The sequence below is a fragment of the Nanorana parkeri genome, unplaced genomic scaffold, assembly GCF_000935625.1.
Source record: "Nanorana parkeri isolate BGI_ZX_2015 unplaced genomic scaffold, ASM93562v1 scaffold54, whole genome shotgun sequence".
Lineage (NCBI taxonomy): Eukaryota > Metazoa > Chordata > Amphibia > Anura > Dicroglossidae > Nanorana > Nanorana parkeri.
The window spans coordinates 75,219-95,365 of record NW_017306322.1 but is presented as its reverse complement, the minus strand read 5'-3'; the positions used below and the strand labels follow the sequence as shown (position 1 = coordinate 95,365).

Sequence of the window (20,147 nt, the reverse complement as noted above, 5' to 3'; positions counted from 1 at the left end):
CCTCTCAGAATACAGTAGCCAAGGTAAAATGGGAAAATATCCCCAACTTTGGATGGAGGAACCTGTTAGATTATTTTCATTCAGCCTTCAGGTGACTAGTGTATGACCAGCTTTAGCTGTAGTTTGTGATTATGATACATTTGTATTTCAATTAATCTATAATTGCACATAGTATAGAGACTCAGAGTAGAGACAGAGAGACCAACTTTGCTATCACAACAGCAGGAAAGGACAGCCAGGAAGTGTTCTCAGATCCGAGCGCTAAATAGTTCTAGAAATATCTCAACACATAAAATAAATGAAAAAGTGTTTCTGTGTGAAAGGCTCTGTGTAAACTCATTATTTTTTTTGTAATGATATGTTACAATGATGATCTGTATACCATAATCAGACCAAACCTTTATCAGATTTAGCAATTCACATAAACTCCTTTGTGCTGGACTCTAATTTTTGTTGTATTCATTTGTAGGTAAAACTGTTATTGCTAAAACCCTGTTTGTCCTCTTTACCTGTTTAGAGTGAATATGCCCTTATGAAAGCTTCCAGAGCAGTTGCTTGGTCAATAGGTTTGCTTTTTATGCCCTGAACTAGTATGTAACATGTGTTGAAGCATGGCTGCTGCTATCAGTGGCCATTTACAGGTGCCATGGAAAGTTGTCTTTCGTTAATGGTTGCACTGGTGTAATTGCAGATGCTACACAGAGCAGAAATGAATTTGACCTTTTTGCAGAAGAATGCTAATGATTGAATACAGAAGCATTTGTACCAATTTGTGAATGCCTTCGCCACCAATGCAGTGTGTCATATGCACAGCAGGGGTAGTTTCACTTGCTAATGCTCTCTGCTCTTCATTTGCTGGTACATTACAGTTCGCACAGCAAAGTATTGCTTGTGCTAGACACATGAGTGCATATACATGCAGCAAACATAGGAATTATCAGTGTATTGTGGAATGTGATACCCTTTAAACAGCTGTCAGTGTTCCCCTGCTGTGCTGAAATAAACAATGCTCGGTGAAGCCCACTGTGTTAAATGTCTGTTTCTTTTCTCTCTAGGCTTACAATTCATATGGATGAAGAGCTGCGTGGGCTTGCTTTCAATACTTTACAGGCACTAATGCTTGATTTCCCTGACTGGCGGGAGGATGTTCTTTCTGGATTTGTTTACTTTATTGTGCGGGAGGTGACTGATGTGCACCCCACTCTTTTAGACAATGCTGTGAAGATGTTGGTCCAGCTAATAAATCAGTGGAAGCAGGCGACTCAGATGCACAATAAAAACACAGACTCACAGGTATTTACCCACCCTATTCTCACACCTTCCCATCCAAAGAAATTGCAGACCAAGGGTTAAACTACATTGTAGAACGATTGGTCAGTTACCCAGATTTCCTTTACAATTGTTTTGCCGATATTTATGAGTAGCTCCAATTGACCTGTAACTATTAATGGTTAATCATGGACAGGGCTGGATTTCCCACAAGGCCACCAAGGCCCAGCCTCGTGGTGGCAGGGAGTAGAAGGGCCCCAGGGGTGTAGTATTCCTATCTCCTGATGCCTGGGACATGCAGCACTGTAGTTGTTTTTTTTTACATTTAGCCCTGCTTTGGCAAACAGGGCTAAATGTACAGTGGGGGCGCCGTCGCTCGTTTTTGTACAAGTGATCTCGGCGATGTCTGCCCCCCTCGCCACTGGCTATCTCTCTCCCCACTGGCCGCCTCTCTGTGGTGATGGAGATCCTCTCTTCAGGATGGAGAGCGGGGAGCAGAGTGGAGAACGCCCATTCTCTGCTCTTCTCTGTGTGAACACTGAGACGGGAGAGCTGCACTCGCAGCCTTCCTATCTCGGCTGTCACAGGAGTTCCTGCACAGTGCTGTGCTAGAACTCCTGTATTGGAAGTGGCAGGTAAAAAAACAATAAGAAATAATAATTAAAATAACGAAAGTAAAAAGATTTAAAAAATTATAAAAAAGTAAAAGATAGGATAAATAAAATTTTAAAAAAGTAAAAGAAAAAAAAATTAAAACCAACCCTGCCGCCCTACCATCTGGTTTCCATTCTCCATTGGGTTGGTGGGGAGAGGGTGCATTGAGAAACCTGGCCTTGGGGCAGCAGAGAGTATATCTGGCCCTGATCATGGACAATTGCTTAGTGCACAGTTGAATTAGTTTCAGGATTATTATGGTATCCTTTGATCATCGGTAATCGCATTTTTGCAAGGCAGTGGTGAAGAAATTTTATTGCAACATTCCATGGCAATGCACATCTCACTTTTTGGTCATGTGGCAGCAAATCCCAGTTTTCTTTTTAACTGTGGCAGTTATATTTTACTAATTTTATATTGAAGGGCTTTTGCACTTCTTGGGAAGACATTTGTTGCTAAAATTTATAATAAAAAAATCTGTGGGCCTTTGAATTGGGGTGGAACAGAGGGAGGGGTAGGGGATGGAGCTAGTAGAGGCATGATTTTCCTTTACACTCCCTCCCTCTTCACTATTATCCCTCCTCATTTCTCACTGGGATCGTCCGGCTCAACGATCAGACTGCCAGGAAGGCAGTCTTGTGTTGTCCCCCACTTCCTATCACTTTGCTGTGCTTTGTGTTAGGCTGACCAGCCACAAGCACCATAACACCCAGTGATGCCGTGCAGCCAGGCCCAGGAAGAGGCTGGTCTTCTTTCTCCTTCATAGTGTGTCTTAGCGACCAAGCGACATACGATCACACTACCGGCATTCTTAAAGTTTTTTCCATGTACCCCTAAATGTACTGGTGCCTACCCAGGTTGGGTGACAAATTTGTGCGTACAGAAAAAAAGAGGTGGTGGGAATGGGTGTGATTTATATTTTACATGATGTATTGTTTACAAAACCAAATTGAGAGCAAGTTGCCTTAGCTAAGATTCAGTAAGATTGGAACTTCTTCACTGTAAAGATTATTGAACTATCAAACATTTATAAGTGAGTTTGGAAATTCTTGGTTATAAAAAAAAAACAAAAAAACCCCCATCAAACTGTCAGCACTAATACTTGTTTCCATCTTTCTGATTACAGCGGGGCCTGGCCAATGGGGGATCCCATACCCTCCCTCTGGAGAGAAGTCCATTCTCCAATGTGTTTCATGTGGTAGAGGGGTTTGCACTGGTCATTCTATGTAACAGCCGATCCTCCACCAGGAGACTTGCTGTTAATGTCCTCCGAGAGATTCGGACTCTGTTTACTGTGTTAGAACTTCCCAAGGTAAGAGAAGACATTTAATAAAAACAGGCTTAACTACTCTGGAAATGTTCTTTCTTTGTTTATCCTTTATGCTAGTCTACATTATGCTAACATATTCCCAAATGATCAGTTTAAGCTGTATCCTAAATATTTATACATTGATAAATTGAACAAAGATATGCTGATGAAGGATGTGACTTTTTTCCACGGCTTCTACGGGGAATATATTTCTTAAAACAGTCATGTCTGCATGCACTGTATTTGTAATGATAATGTGAAGGAGAGGGTGTCTGTATTTCAAGTGGTGTAGATGATGGTTGGAAAACTCTTGTTTGAAGGTAAACAGAATAACATTTTATGTTCTGGTTTCTCTAACTTTTTGTTTTGTTTTTGGTTTAGTGTGATGAAGAATTGGCTATTGATGTGATGGACAGGCTTAGTCCTTCTGTCCTAGAAAGCTTTATACATCTTACAGGAGCAGATCAGGCAAGTGATGTTACACAGTTATTTAGAATGTTGTACATATTTAGTAGAGGCATATATGTATCCTAGCAGTCTATGAGAAATAAACAGAAGATCTAAAGAATGAGAAATGTCGACTGAGAATGCACAACCCAGAGAGTACCAATGAAGCGTACAATAGGTTGATCATTCTGAAGATCATCATATACTTAGTACATCAGTTTAACCTCTAGCATGGTTTTCTTTTTGCTTTTAGACCACTTTGCTGTACTGTCCAAGTTCAATTGATCTGCAGACACTTGCAGAATGGAGCTCCTCGCCAATCAGCCATCAGTTTGATGTTGTCAGCCCATCACATATCTGGATATTTGCACACGTCACACAGGGTCTGGATCCATGGATAATAAGCCTCTCCAGCTTCATGAAACAAGATAATCTGCCCAAGTACTGCCCAACAGCTGTCAGCTATGCCTTGATGTTTTCCCATACTCGCTTGCAGCTTCTGTCTCCACAAGTTGATATAAAGTAAGATGTTTATTTCTTCCGTTGAACGCATACTTCTACAGTGGGATCTTAAGAGATGGGTTCTTCTCCAAGTTTTAAAAACTGTACTAGTTGTAGCAGATTATTTAAATACATCATCAGTGCTATGTATACAGTCATGCAGCATAACAATGCTCACAGGTCTCTAAATATTATTATTATTTTTTTCGTAATTGCCTTGTATTTCACACCTCGTGCTGAGTCAGGCATATATCTCCACAATGTTTCCTTTTAATTTAAGAACTCTAGATCTGAATTGGCAGGGGCCATGACCAACACCTATAGGGAGACCTCTTGCTCTCACACTGAGAGCATGGGTCCTTCTATGTAGCATGCTGGCAAGGACTGGCTTTTCTGCTTAGGCTCTGGTTGCTTTCTAAAGAAAACAAGTTGTAAGACATCGCACACTTTTGTGTTTTAAATGTATCATGCCGATTTAAACTGAAATTCAGTTGGACTTTGAAGTGGACCTGGCCTAAAGTGTTTCTAAGTACACTACAGTACATGTTATGGTGCGTGCATTTAACCACTTCAAGACCAGGTGTTTAGACCCCCTTCCTGGCCAGGCCATTTTTCAGTATTCAGCGCTGCGGTACTTTGACTGAAGTTTATTCCGTCATGCAACGCTGTACTGAAATGAATTTTATACCATTTTTGGGGGACAGATAGAGCTTTATTTTGGTGGTATTTAATCACCAATTTATTTTTTACTATAATTAGGAAAAATTACAGAAAATGTTGAAAAAAAAAGTTTTTTTTTTACATTGTTAGGAAACATTTATTATTACCCAGTTTTTTGGTAAAATATAAAAGTCAGGGTCACGTCAGGTAAATAGACACCAAACATGTCAAGCTTTAAAATTGCGCGCACCCGCGGAAAAATAACCATTTTCACAGCAGAGCCCGGGATCAGCGCGACATTAGGGGGGATGGACGCGGAGAGGGGGTGACCGATCGGCACCCCATACACGCGATCCGCCGGCTCTACAGCTGGCAGATCGCTTTTATGGTAACAGGCATCGCTGCCTGTTTTTAAATTTCGGCCGTTTCCCGCTCGTGCGCGCCCAGTGGCGTGCGTGAGGGGGCGTGTCTGAGTGGACGTCTAAAAACGCCCGCTGAGATCTAGAGAGCTCCGAGCCACCCGTTTTTTTTACTACAGCCGGCCCGGAAGTGGTTAAAGCGGGCCTTTTACACTCAAAAATCTAATTCTACCAATGCATCCCTCTCTGTGTTATGATTAATAATAACATAGACATGTCAGGTGTAAAATGCTGTGATTTTAAAATACTTACACTTGCAGAGCATTCACTTCCTGCTTTGAAAGGGCAAAATGACTTCAGTTTGGCAAAGCAATGCACACTGGGATTGCCTTGTCATAAGCGAAACATTGCAGGGAGATCTCATCTGTAATCTCACGAGATCTCGGGGAAAGGCATTTTCCTCCCCTGAGATGATGTGCGTGGTCACGTGTCTAAGTCACATGTCTAGTCACATGTGCTAAAAATCCAGGAAGTAAAAGGAGAGCTAGTAATCTTCACTTAGTAAACATGGCCACTGTCAGAAGATTGGGGAAGAAAAGAGAAATAAGGTATGCAAAGCCTGCAATTATCTGTTTGTAGGTTGTCATTAATAAACATTTCTAAAGGTGTGTTTGTTGTTAAAGATATGGGTAAAGGTCCGCTTTAACATCTTAGACTTCAAATTAATCCTTGTGTCACTGTGGAGCCACTTGGTTACCAAGCTCCAGTTGCACATGGAGCCTCGACTGATGCCTAAGCATCTAGGCATCAGTACTTGAAGACACAAGATGGTTATAAACACTAAATGGGTTGGGAATAATCTTGACTTAGGCTGGGTTCACACCTGGGCGTACGGAATATGCGCGTTTGCCGCACGTATCGCGCCGTGCGTTTTTACCGTGATTTGCAAGGGCTACCCGGCTGTATCCTAATGGATACGCGTGGAAAATATGCCCCAAAGAAGCTCCTGTACTTCTTTGGGCGTAGGGCGTTTTGCAGCGCGTTCCTACGTGCTGAAATACGCCCAGCTGGGAACCATGCCCATAGGCAATTATTGGTTTTCACATGCTGAGCGTTTTACAGCGCGTCTCTACGCGCTGTAAAACGCCCAGGTGTGAACCAGGTCTTAGGGAAGTTGAGACCCCTTGTACAGCCTGTTTAGGTGAGGTTCACTTTATTGCACATATTTACAGCTCAAAAAGTTCCTTTAATGAAGGCATGTGATCTCTGACAAGTAAAGAGGAATCACTAGCCAGTATTTATTACACAGGGTGTTTGTTTATTGTACTAAGCATATGCTTTCTTGGATATATTAATTCACAGCAGCCCCATTAATGCAAAGAAAGTGACTGCAGTCACCGGCAGCGATTCCTACATTGGGCTCTGGAGAAACTACTTAATTCTTTGCTGCAGTGCAGCAACATCCACATCTTCTTCAGCATCTACTGGTTCTGTGCGATGTTCCCCCCCTGAGACGCTGGCGTCTACCCCAGACAGTGGATACAGCATCGATCCAAAAGTAAGCTACATACTTGATGGTGTAGTATTATTCCACTCTTCATGTCCATGTTCTACTTGTGGTCTACATTATGTTTCTTCTATTTTAGTTTTTTCCTGTCTAATGTATTTTCCCTTTATTCCATTGAACAAATATGTGTAAATATTGTATGACAAAGTACGGTAATTAAAATGAAAAAACCTGTAGTCAACCTTTACATGGCATAATCTAATAGATGGCACTAGTAATAGTCTTTGGTAAGGCTGTAGCCTATGTTGTAGACCTACCCTATATTTCTGCAATATGGATATGAAGTGCTGAATTGTTGACTATTTTTAGTGTTTCATCATGGAACAAACATTGAAACATGGAACACATTGCTCTGGCTGCAGCAGCTCACGTACATGAGGAAGCCTTGGAGGAGAAACCTAGCATCTAAAAAAACAATGTGAACACCACCCAAGCTTTTGCATACTTCAAAGAAATACATTTATTAGTCCTTAATCAAGTTGGCACAAGAGGTTACATCCAATGTGTTTTTGGGGGGTTGCAAAAGTTCCCCTTCATCAGGGTTTTGGAAGTAATGGAAGCTGAGTGGCAGGACTCTTTCATAAATTAAAAGAGTTGAGGAACTGATGACCTGTTACTGTCCAGTGCTTCAGCAGTCATGCAAAAACCTATTTGCATGACTGCTGAAGCAGCACACAATCAACAGATCACTGTAACATCGGTGTGACCACCAAGGGTTTCTCTAGAGGTTCCTTGAGCAGTGGCGGCGGATTGACCAACATCACTTGGCAACAGTTTTTTTTTTCTCTTTACCGCTTTCCAGCTGTCTGATGACAAGTTAGCACTGCAGCCAGACAGTGCTGTACAAATTGTTGTGGCCACAATGCCTTGTGGTGCAGCAAAAATTAGACAGCATGTCGCTTTCAGCAGGCATTGCCTCCAGTCAAATGCAACCACTGATGTAAATTGGACCGTGCCACAATTGCCTGATGAACACTAGGTACACATTTGCAGGTAGTTCCATGTGAAAACACCTTTGGGATAAAAAGGCATTCAGGAGGCATGAGTCTTCCTCATGAGTGCCTGGAAGCCGCTGCTCTACCACCCTATGAAAAAATTATCTACTGCAAAATGCTCTCCAGAGAGGCGGTAAAGGCCTAAGGGGGTCTACTGGTGTTTTTTTGTTGTTGTTTTTTACTTTCATTATTTTAATTTTGTAATTAATACTGATAGAGCGGTCCTTCTTGTCACCATGCTCGGGGTCTAGCAGCCAATTGCTAGGCCTGAGCACTGTCGCAGAGTGAGGGAGTGATATTAACGTTCCCCTTGTTGACCTGCTGACACGGGATTTTAGTGCCACCTGTGATGAAGAAAGGAATGGAGAAACAATGGCAAGGTGAGTATCAGTAGGTCATGGCAGTCTCTTTGCAAAGACACAGTGTCTTGGTGACAGTATCTCCTTAATAATAAGCTGGTGTGTCTTAAAAGTAATACAGAGAGAAAATACATACAGAAGACTCTACATTGCCTTAAAACAAACAACTCGAATCTGTTTGTCAAAGATACTTATGACTGGAGTATGAAACATTTCAGCCTTTGCTTTCCTAAAGTAAAATATTTTTTCTTCTAAAATGGCAGTCTCTTGCTGTTTTTGGGCGAAAATGGGATTTAATGTTGATTTTATTTTCCAGATCATTGGCAATCCGTCCACCTCATCTCTGTTCAAGCACATAGTACCCATGATGCGTTCTGAGAGCATGGAAATCACAGAATCTCTAGTTCTGGGCCTTGGCAGGACCAACCCTGGAGCTTTTAGGTTAGTTGCTTATTTCTTTCTCAGATAAACTGTTACAGAAGTAATGTTCTAAATAATGTATTCTAAACTGTTTCATGTTTCTATAACTCATAAAAACGTCTTTTGTTTAGCATGAAGCTTTTAGTACACAGAGGGAGTTGAAGCTGAACTCCTGGTATTATACATACTTATATTGGTCCCGCTCAGCCCAATGCAAATATGCATATGATATAACTGGTTGAACCACAGGGATCCCTAAAGCACTGTAGAAGCCAAAACTACTACAGTGCTTTACAGCAATCTTCCGAGTTATGTATTACACTGTGCTGAGTGGCTTCCCCTCTTGCGGCTTGCTTGGCACAGCTACCTTTCAGAGAATGTCTAATATTTTTAGCAATTAATACAAGACCTTCTCTAAGGGGCAGATTGTGACAAGGGGCAGATTGTGACATCACAAACCATTGCCTAATCGGAGAACGGCTTGTATTCATTGATTTACAAAAAATACTAGATGTTCTCTGAATGGCCACTGTGCCGAGCAAATAACCCCCTGTTTTTCCAGAACAAAGGGGCAGCCTCTCACCACAGCGCCATACAGGCCCTGGAAGATCGCTTTAAAGCACTGTAGTCGTTTTGGCTTGACAAGGTGTATTAGCTGCATATTAACATTGGGCCAATGTAAGCATGCATAATACTTCATACCTGGAGTTCAGCTTTATTGTTGCGAACATATCTGTGGTCAAATTCTTAAACAGTGCAAAGTGTTGTACATTTGATTTGAGCTTTACGGTGAAAAAAAGGAGCCTAGTTTAAATAATGGGTGAAAAGAACATGACGCATGGTTCTACAGCAGGTGTGCCCATTAGGTAGATTGTGATCTACCAGAAGCTCTCAAAGCTGCTGCTAGTAGATCAGTAGATCACGAAGGGTGTGAATGGCGGCCCCTTTATTCCATATTGGTATATTTATTTAGCTGTGCACACATGATTACCAATTCGCCTGAGTCTGCTGAGCCAAGTTCGCTGACACCTCTCTTTCTGGTGGTTGAAGTGCTATGTATTACATCAAAGAATATTAGCTTACACATCCTGTTGCAAAATACAGCAAGGTGAGCCAGGAGAGAGAGCGGGGAGAGACAGACAGGAGAGAGAGAGGAAAGACCGCCCAGTGAGAGAGAGAGGAGAGACAGCCAGGGGTGAGAGAGCGGAGAGAGAGGAGAGACAGCCAGGAGAGAGCGAGTGAGGTTTTTTTTTCCGTTGGTAGATCTCATGTAGCTCATCATTTGAAAAGTATATCTTAACATAAAAATTGTGGGCACCCCTGTTCTACAGCATCCGGTAAAGTTTCAATTTTCACTCATTCCACTACATGTAAGGGTAAAAGCATGACTGGTTGCTGTAGACAGCTCTCCTATTTAAACTTTCAACAGTTGAATAAATTAGCTCTGTTGTTATTCGGGCTAGTCTGAGATATTTCATATACCCTTATTCCGAAAGTGTATTACAAAGCACACTATTAAAGCACCTTAGCATTTTAACATATCAAAGGCAAATGAAAAAAGTTTGCAAATTTAAACATCAGACCTTTCTTACCTCTTTTTGCTCTTTAAGTATTATTCTGGGGTCATCAAAGCCTTCCCCCCTCTTCCAGGGACTTCCATTTTGTTGTATATATAATGTATTTTTTGTGCAATGGGGACTGGTAAGACAAAAATAACCCTAGCAAATGTAATTCCCCCACAACTGTATACAAAACTAAAAATACCATTTTGGCCTGAGTTGGGGCTAAAAAAGATTTTATTAGACCATTGGCTCTATCATGCTGTGAGCTGCACTTTCTCTGTGTATACACCCCATACAATTGGGCCGATGATGCAGCATTCTAAAATGGAAAATTTCAAGAGAGTACAGCAACAAGAACATTTGTTATGGGAGCTCTTATGTTGCTTCCCATGCCAACTTGATTTAGAGCCAGTGTACCTAAAATTATAATTGTCTGTCTCCCTGTTGAAGAGATTTCATTTCACTTCTTGTCCTGACAGAAAATGGGAGGCATCTCCATAATAGGGACATAGACACCAATGAAACATAACAGAGACTCTGACCCTTCCCCACTCTATCCAAACAAAATAAAAAGTTTTGGCCGGAGCTAGACTTTAAATCACTATGGAAACAGCTTGCTTAGCATGCACGTATGCATGAATAACACATATGAATCTAGCTTTGGCCTGTTTGAGGTGTTAATATATACAGTTAATAATAAGCATTTCTGACTTTTACAAGAGCTTGTTACTGCACATGATCATCCCCTTTTCCTTGGGGGACGTGAGGGATTAACAATCCTTCACTGCACATGTACTGAATCTGCATGTCATCCAAGCTGATGGCAAGGTTATGGTGAGTAATGGTAACGTGAGGACAGGCAGATGTCTCACCACCTGTCATTCCCGGTAAGACATGTGTGGGTGTATGGACCATCTTGCTAGATATGTTCATATGTGATTTCTCTCATCTCCACGCCCACTTTTTAATTGAATTATTTTACCTTAATAACTCCCTCTTGCTGTGATTTAACTAGCGTTACTGTAAATTGTTAAGAAAGGGTATTGCACTGGGATTAGCATTTTTCTCTCTTCCATTGGGTAAAGTGTAAGTCCTATGTAAAAGATGTAGCTCATTAATGACCGAGATGCAGATTGCCAAAACGCACTAGAGCGTTCTGTCACGTTGGTGTAATTACATTCCGTGCCTGTAAATATTTTGTAAACAGCATAATGTTTTCTGTCTGAACAGCTGTTTGAACTACAGGTGTCTTACACTGCTATCTGTTATTTGTATCCAGGGAATTAATAGAGGAGTTGCACCCCATAATTAAGGAAGCACTTGATAGAAGACCAGAGGTAATTATATGACATGTCAACGCTGCATTGTGTATATTACGTGCTTAGCTTCCAGCTCTCACTGTAAATTCAAATTTAGAAAATGGAATGTCTTTTCTGCTTTACCTGTTGACCTATCCAGTCCCTTCTTGAACTTGTTGATAATGAAAAGATAAAAGTCCTATATGGTGAAAAACATGGCTTTTTAAGCTTTTCATTTACTTTTAAGTTGGCTCCATTCCAGTGCTTGTTTGTCCTGCCAGTAAGTGGACATGGACAGTAAGTGTCATGTGCAGTGTATCTTCTGCCTTTATGCTAAAATTACCAGACCTGATAAGTGTGGTTTCTTATAAGAAAAAGAAGTAAATCAATATTGCAATTACATGTATGTGTCTTTTATAGCATTGTAGTTGCTTATTCTAGAGGACTGATTGAATGTATTTTAAGCACACAATGTACATTATAGTATAGTATAGTAGTATAGTATTATAGTACAGTATTACAATCTCCTTTAGATCTACTGACTGCTTTGTAGTTGAAGGGCCTAACTGACTGCATATGATTTGAATAAATTGTTTTGGCAGTCACCTGCAAAATAACAATTTCTTAAAGCAGGAATTTAGTAGCTGTAGTGCTTTATTTGGCCTGAAAGGGTACAACTTTCCAAAGTCTCCTTATTCCAGGCTGAGAGCTGTGGGAAATATCCAGTTTTTCCTTGTAGGGAGTAAAGAAGCCACCACTCCCACCTCACTGTGATGGACTACAATCTCACATTTAGTGTACTTATTTGTATCAAGATTGTAGTCCATCACAGGAGTGAGCTTGGAGCGGTGGCTACTTTACAACACACACAGGGACCATGGGGAACAAAAGTAGCCACCCTCCAGAAGGAAGGACAGTGTCGGCACCAATTCAGAGATGATTTGAAGATCTACAGCCGAGTGATACACAAATAAGTTACATTTTGTTACTAGTTAAGGTACTTGAATTCAGTTTTAAGATTTAACACCTGAGTTTAGTGTCACTTTCAAGGATAACTTTTCTTTTAGTACAGTTAACATTTAAAGCTTCACTATACTGAATGTATGCTAGTGTTCATTTATAATTGCAGATGGATGTCTAAAATGCATTTTTATTATAAAAGTAGCGACTTAGCTCCCTTTCTTTCCTGCAGAACATGAAGCGGCGCAGGCGTCGAGATATTTTACGAGTACAACTGGTCCGTATATTTGAACTGCTGGCAGATGCTGGTGTCATCAGTCACAGGTAGGTCTTGCTGAATGGAACTATCTGTGCCAGAAATATTGCTATTGTGCAGATTAATGTGTACAAGTGGATTTCAGCCTTAAGTGTAATTGTTGTACTTTTTGTCTATATCTCCAGTATAACTCACTTTTTATCTGTAAACGATGTACCCATAAACATGAGAAGATTATTGCACAGTACAGCAAACAGTTGTCTGTTGTTGCACCCTGGTATTGTTTATCGGAGGCACTAGTGACTGGCCCACCATTATAATTTTCTCTGAAATTAGACTAATCCCAATATGTCTGCCCACTCACCCTTCCATCGACCACCTGGGCATGCATGTGAATGAAAATATAGTTTGTTTAAATCTGAGCATTGTGTATTTGTTTAATAATAATCAGGTATTTAGGCTCACAGCATCATACTTATTTAGGTGTCTAAAATTAGAGAAATATATATTATCCCACATCAACTAATCAGACCGAAACCTTCATGATACTCCAGTGCAGATTGTAACGGGTTGCTGTGGAGTTGCTTCTAGAAGTCGATAAACAAAGCCTGCAATGTATCTAGAGTCAAATGTCTTGATTCTGATTTATAATCCTTGATGGCTTTAAAGGTTGTCTGTTGGAAGTTTAATAAAAATGAACAGTTTTGACAGCATATCCTTCTAAAGGTGATGGGAGAAGGAAAAGAACTAGACATAAATTAATGATCAGCTAAAACAGAATGCAGCCCATTGAACAAAGCACAGGTATCTCAGTGTTCCAGTGTCATTTCTTTTTGAATACATTCCAAACCCAAAACCACAGTGGCTTGCGTATGTTAATGCTGTGCTGTTTAAAATGTAGGCACTTTTATTGCTTATTTATCACTGAGCTTTCTGCTATGCCGAATAAGCCATGTTTTTTAAAACAGACGGCAGTGCAGATCTTACAGGCAACAACCTGTATGTTGTTTATATGTGCCTGTGTGTAAAAGGTGTATTTCTAGTATCCTAATATGTTTTCTCTTCTTTTCAAGTGCAAGTGGAGGCCTGGATAATGAAACACATTCCCTGAACAATACTCTTCTTGAGTACGTAGATTTAACCAGACAATTACTGGAAGCAGAGAATGAGAAGGACTCTGATACCCTGAAAGATATCCGGTGCCATTTTAGTGCCTTAGTGGCGAATATTATTCAGAATGTTCCAGGTATTATTTCCGCTTTATCTGACTTGATAATAATAATAATGATGGTATTTTTTCTAATATTAGAGGCTTGATGTACTGTCCCTTTATAGTGCTTAGTACTAAGAAAAATGAGAGCTAAGCAGGATTTTTCAGTCCTGTGGTTTGCAGAAACACCATCATCAATGGTTTGCAGAAACATCAAAAAAAGTTTAACTTCAATTTGGAAATATTGTTTTTATGTTATGTGAATGGGAACATGGTGACACATGTAGGTGTCATCCCAATTTGGCTGTATAAGGGAAATACATTTTAATGTATATAGAGGCTGATACTAGTAACAGGTGTGGTTTGGGGGATTTATATATCAGTTGGAGTGTTCTGTTAGTTTTTACTGGGATAATAAATGAATGTAATCAATGTTGTTTGCAGTGCACCAGAGAAGAAGTATATTTCCTCAGCAGAGTCTACGCCACAGCCTTTTCATGTTATTCAGCCACTGGGCTGGACCATTCAGCATAATGTTTACCCCTTTGGACAGATATAGTGACCGGAACATGCAGATCAACAGACATCAGTACTGTGCTTTAAAGGTATGTGTATATTGTTTTAGTAATATCTGAACTTAACATGCATATCATTCTGATGACCAATCCAGTCTGTATTCTTTCTAATCTTTGGGCCTTACATACAGTATTTCCAGAGTTTGCATAATAAATGTGAAATGTTTAATCCTAGGCCTGCTCTTATTCAGCACTAGATTGTGGCTTTCATTTGCAGGGCTGTAGTTTAGCTAGTACAGAGTGCTTTTCCAGCAGTGAGAGGATTATAGAGACGGATTGTCAGGGCACATCTGTTTCTAGGTCAGTGATGATAATAGCCATAATTGAGGCATGGATCCAACCAGCCCTGTACAGTGTTGCTTTATTCAAGAATTATCTGCCGCTCAATTCCAATCCTAAAACCTGATTTATATTTTTTAATAGGCTGTAGTGTAGTAATAGCCAATTTGCTTAAAATAATCAATCAGCAGGCACATAATCTCTGGACTAATTTACAGGTGTACAAAAAAGACAAGGGGGTATAAGTGACCACATGGTATAGGGATGTTTTAGGGCTCTATACCTTCCACTGCTCAGTACCTAGGACATTGAGGCTGTAAATACAATAATAGATTTTATTTCTTTCAGTCTGTGAGCTGGCGTGTATGTGTAAACCTCCCACTACCAGCTATGGTATTCAGCAGCTACTGTTTCATCGACTGAATACCCAGTCCTGATTGGATGCAGATTTTAAGGACTGCTCCTGCGGCAAAAGTCAATTAAAAAATCGAGTTTTGTCAAGTTGAGGAGTGCCAACAGTGCTATCCATTGCTCAAATTTTGACTGGTTTATCAGGAATTTGCTGAAATTCTCTCCATATATGGCCAACTTAAGTTAGGACCCTCTCCAGGGAGATCATGAACCAATAGGCATACCTATTGCTGAAGTGATATGGCATTGCATGTCAGCACATCTCCACTGGCTTCTAGTGTCGACTTTCCCTGTTCTACTCTAAAACCTGCGTAGGGAGGATTACAGAAGGCTAATATCCGGAGAAACTCAAGCACACTAATTGCATGTAAAAATACACTGAATTGTTTATTAATACATCACGACATTAATTTTTTTATATCTGGGAGAAATCTTTTGTTTGAGGAGTTACTGGTTTAGGATTTTTCCTAAAATACCATGGTATATCAGTAATAATGCTATAGTGCACAGGAAGTATGGTGTATAAAGTGTGAACTGGTAAAAACAGTGTTCTGTTTCCCTTGCAGGCAATGTCTGCTGTGTTATGTTGTGGTCCTGTTGCTGACAACGTGGGTCTGTCACCCGATGGATATTTATACAAATGGCTGGATAACATTTTGGACTCCCAAGACAAAAAGGTAAGACAGATGGATGTGGTTTCATTAAGGGCATATTTATCTATGTGCGTTTGATGCAATCTTAATGCCTTTGGTACACATGGAAAAGACATTCAGTTTGCTGTCTGTGACTTCCTGAAACTTTTTCAAATATGGAAATACCAGCAACGCAGCAGACTAAACAGCTGTGTGCCATGCAGGGGCAATGAAAGGCGTTTACTAAATTAATGTATTACTTATGTGTTGGAAATCTACAGGCACCATGCACAGATACACTCCCACAAGTGTCGAGAAACAGGTATTGGATTTTAAAGCAAACCTGTATTTTGTTTCTAATCGTCAAAAGAACCCGGTTTGCTGCAGAGTACCATAAGGTGACTAAGACTACCTTCTGCAGCCATGAGAACTATCTAGAACTTCTGAGTGTAGGAGAACCTGTGGGTCTTTTCCTGCCTCCCCTGTAGTGCTTGATGACTAAACTGCCAGTTGCCAGGCTTAGTGGCTGTCACATTGGGCTGGGGAAGAGCTTGTTGTGTCCTGTGTAAGACTCTCATAGCATCTAAGGTGAATCAGAGCATAGAGAAGTCCACTGAATTTGTTTTGTTTCCCAATGGTGCCTGCAGCACAGTGAAGTGTATGGGCACATTTAACACTGCTGTCTGGCTTATTGCTGTGTACCATCGGTCTCATTAAGCTTAAACAGGCTTTTTAATGCTTAAGCTAAAACAGGCCTACTGTTAGCAGTTGGTAGTGTTTTTATTTGGGATTATTGGATAGGAAAGAAGTTGTGAGTACAAAATGATTACTTTGTAGCAACATTTAGTTAATATTTAGTAGACTGTGTAGGTAGGTTTAGCCTAATAGCGCAGTGCAGCACTATATGCCAAGCTATGACACTGTATTATCATGGCTCAGTGTAATAGCCCTCTTTGTATTAAATGCATGAGCTTTACATTTTAATCACAGATAAGTGTGTGTAAGGATCACAAAGCTGTGACAAATCACCTCATATTTCCTGTCTGTTTCAGAAATATTTTTATCTGCTTTAAATATGTATGCACCTCTGATAACCAGTAGCCCAAGGTTTAATAGACTTTATGTCAGCAAAATCTTTCTCTCTGCAAAATGAATGTTTTAATTCACTGGTTTTATATTGTTTAGAAAGACTGACAGGGTTATTCACAAAAGGGTGAAGAGTTTGGAGAAGGGAGGAGAAGTGAACAATCTAGGCCAAAAGAGCTGATTTGCAAACATTCTCCAATTCCGCTCACTTTCCAGTTCAGCTATGTTGTTTTAGATTGTTCACTTCTCCTGCCTTCTCCAAACTCTTCACCCTTTAGGGCCAGTTCACACCATATCCAGGGCGTAGTGGGGACATTAATGTCAACGGCACCACAGAGACACGCCCACACCAGAATGCATGGTACAGCAATGCCTTGCATTCTGGTGTGGTGCAATCGCAAAAAATAATGCATGCACTATTTTTTGCAATCGCACCGGAACGCAGGCATTGCTATATCACGTGTTCTTGTGCGAGTGTGTCTGCGGTGCCATTGTCATGAATGGCACCACCACGCCCCCTACCCTCCTACCTCCAGCTTATGGAATCCAGTGTGTTCTGGGCACAAACCGTGCCCTGAATGCACTAGATATGGTGTGAACCGGCCCTTAGTGAATTACCCTGTCAGAAACAATTCTGTTAACAGTAAGCCAAAAAGCGCTTTTTGTCCTTCAATACATTCCAAAAAGTCTTTTGTAAAACTTATCCTGCCTGTATATACCATAATTGCACACGTGGTCCTGTGCCTTGTGTCACAAGGGGGTGCACCACCAAGCCGCAAATTGTGTTAAATGTTTCTTTTTTATTGTTTTCCTTTTCTGGCCACCTCTGGACATTTATAGTTAAGAATTGCTAAAACCATTTTTTACTTTATGGTTTGGAGGTCTTTACAGTTGAAAAGTTGCTCTGCATATAAAATAGGCCCCCTCCTGCCTCCAATAGCACACGCTGGCATTCATTTTTACTAGAATAATCACTTGATGCAAGACGTGCAAAAGGGCACCATCAGGGCCAACTAGGGCTCCATAATGTCTAAATATGCCCTAAAACTAATGACGGGTGTGCCACACATTACAGGGGTGAGCATGGCTGAATTGATTATTTATTGTCGTCATCAATTGAGAGTTCTTTCACAATAAAAAAAAAGAGACCAATAAAAATTTCTGTTTAAAAAAAACCCGATATATTACAAGTTTGGCTTTGACAGTTCTCCTTGTAATACCGCTGTTTTTAGCAAACCATTGTTTTCTTTATCTCTCCACAAGGTTCATCAGCTAGGATGTGAAGCCGTAATGCTTTTGCTGGAACTTAACCCTGACCAGAGCAACCTCATGTACTGGGCTGTGGATCGCTGCTACACTGGCTCCAAAAGGGTGGCATCAGGCTGCTTCAAAGCTATCGCAAGTGTTTTCCAGCACAGGTATTGTTGACATGCTCTGGCTTGTTACTTTGTGAAAAACACACATATGGTGAAACAGTGCAAGGACCAGTGAGGAGATCCAAAGCATAGCAACAGATGGCAACCAATCAGATTTCAGTTAAAAGCCATCAAAACAATGATATTTTATTACTGATTGGTTTTCACGGGCTCTTGGCCCATTGCTCTTTGCCTTATTAAATAGGTATAAATGTGTCTCTTTTCTTCATGGTAACTCATTTCTAATCTTTTTCCAGGGATTACCAGTGTGACACAGTTACACTCCTTAATCTGATACTGTTTAAGGCGGCTGATTCTGCCAGAGATATCTATGAAGTTGCTATGCAATTGCTGCAGGTTTGTAAACCTTTTTATTGTACATAAGATGTGATCGAGATTCCTTCAAAATTTTGTAATGAATCATCTCACAGTCCTGTGTCTGTCTAGGAGAGTTTTCTTAGGCCACATGGATGTGTGATCCTGTAGTTTTTGCTGGATAAAGGTTTGTACACGGTCATAAGAGGACAAGTGTAATTGAATAGCACACATCAATTTCTTCACATCTATATTATGAATCATTATACTGCATGTACTGAGGCTTTTAGAGGGAGAATCGCATCTCTTTCTCCCTTTACTTAGTACAGCTCAAGCAGAGCTGGACTGACACCATTAAAGCCAGGTTGCAATAACTTCACATCGATATTATGAATCGGTGTATTGAGGCTTTAAGGCTGGATTCACACCCGGGCGTACTATAGGTGCGTTTTTTCAGCTCGTTTTTTAGCACGTTTTTTTCGTTCAGTGAAATGCTCGTTGTTATACCTCCCTGGCGGTATGATATTTTTTTTCCTTTTATTTTCTATCTTTTTTTCAGGTTGTTTTTTTTGTTGTTTTTTTTTACTTTCAAACTTCCTGCCGTTTCCGCCCCCCTGTGACACGGCAGCTCGCAAGGGACAGAGGACGGCAGCGGCCGGAGGACACATCGGGGATCGCGGACAAGGTAAGTCCTACGCTGTATTCCCGAGTGTGGCTCGGGGTTACCGCTTTGTTAACCCCGAGCCACACTAAGGAATACCAATAGATACGCGTGGAAAAACGCCCCAAAAGAAGCTCCTGTACTTGTTTGGGCGTAGGGCGTTTTTCAGCGCATTTCTACGTGCTGAAATACGCCCAGGTGGGAACCATGCCCATAGGAAATTATGGGATTTCCCTTGCTGTGTGTTTTTCAGCGATTCGATCAGCGCTGAAAAACGCCCAGGTGTGAACCAGCACTTAGAGGGAAATGGCTGAGTCACATCTCTTTCTCCCTTTTCTTAGTACAGCTCAAGCAGAGCTAGACTGACACTATTAAAGGCAAGTTGCAGTAAATAATGCTTGCGGGGGCGCTTCAATACTAGGCCCAGTTGTTTGTATGGTTGCCGTATTTAAAAAAAATTAAAATAAGTTAATACAAACTGAACAGATCCCAGCTCTGAATAGCTGTTCTGTTCACAAGCAGTCAGCACTTCTGTGCACAGCTGGCCTGTTCTATGAAGGGTTAAACGAAACCTGCAAATATAGTCCATGATGCTGTTTTTGAACTCCTTTAAACAAAGGGCAGTGATGATGAGGTTTGGACACCCATAAAGCCTTAGAAGTATTGGTTTACTATAAAGCTAGGCAAGTTCATCTTTGTACTGACTACCAAGCAAGTAAACCCACCACAAATTTTCACTCAAACTGTTTTTTTTAAGACAACTCTATTTAAGTGCACCTGTCATAAATTAAATATGGCATCAGCCACTGCTGACTTCCTTTTGAAAATGCAAGTTTCCTGGCTTGTCTCAGGCTTCCATATTTCAGAGTCACTGACACAGCTGCCAAGGTGCACCATCTAAAAGTCAGAATTTGTTATTTTTATGTTTGTTTCAGGTCAGTGACTCA

The 20,147-nt window shown here is 40.7% G+C and overlaps 1 protein-coding gene across 1 annotated transcript in view; it reads left to right on the top strand.

The window, feature by feature from the left end:
• Positions 1-20,147, top strand: part of FRYL (FRY like transcription coactivator) — a 165,625-nt gene that overhangs the window by 92,282 nt on the left and 53,196 nt on the right. Inside the window, exons 18-30 of the mRNA XM_018575865.1 lie at positions 1,056-1,293; positions 3,050-3,235; positions 3,614-3,700; positions 3,933-4,201; positions 6,562-6,757; positions 8,437-8,561; positions 11,382-11,439; positions 12,593-12,684; positions 13,690-13,862; positions 14,271-14,431; positions 15,658-15,768; positions 18,073-18,227; positions 18,482-18,581. Coding sequence (XP_018431367.1) covers positions 1,056-1,293; positions 3,050-3,235; positions 3,614-3,700; positions 3,933-4,201; positions 6,562-6,757; positions 8,437-8,561; positions 11,382-11,439; positions 12,593-12,684; positions 13,690-13,862; positions 14,271-14,431; positions 15,658-15,768; positions 18,073-18,227; positions 18,482-18,581 — 1,951 coding nt within the window. The remainder of the gene's footprint in view (positions 1-1,055; positions 1,294-3,049; positions 3,236-3,613; positions 3,701-3,932; positions 4,202-6,561; positions 6,758-8,436; positions 8,562-11,381; positions 11,440-12,592; positions 12,685-13,689; positions 13,863-14,270; positions 14,432-15,657; positions 15,769-18,072; positions 18,228-18,481; positions 18,582-20,147) is intronic.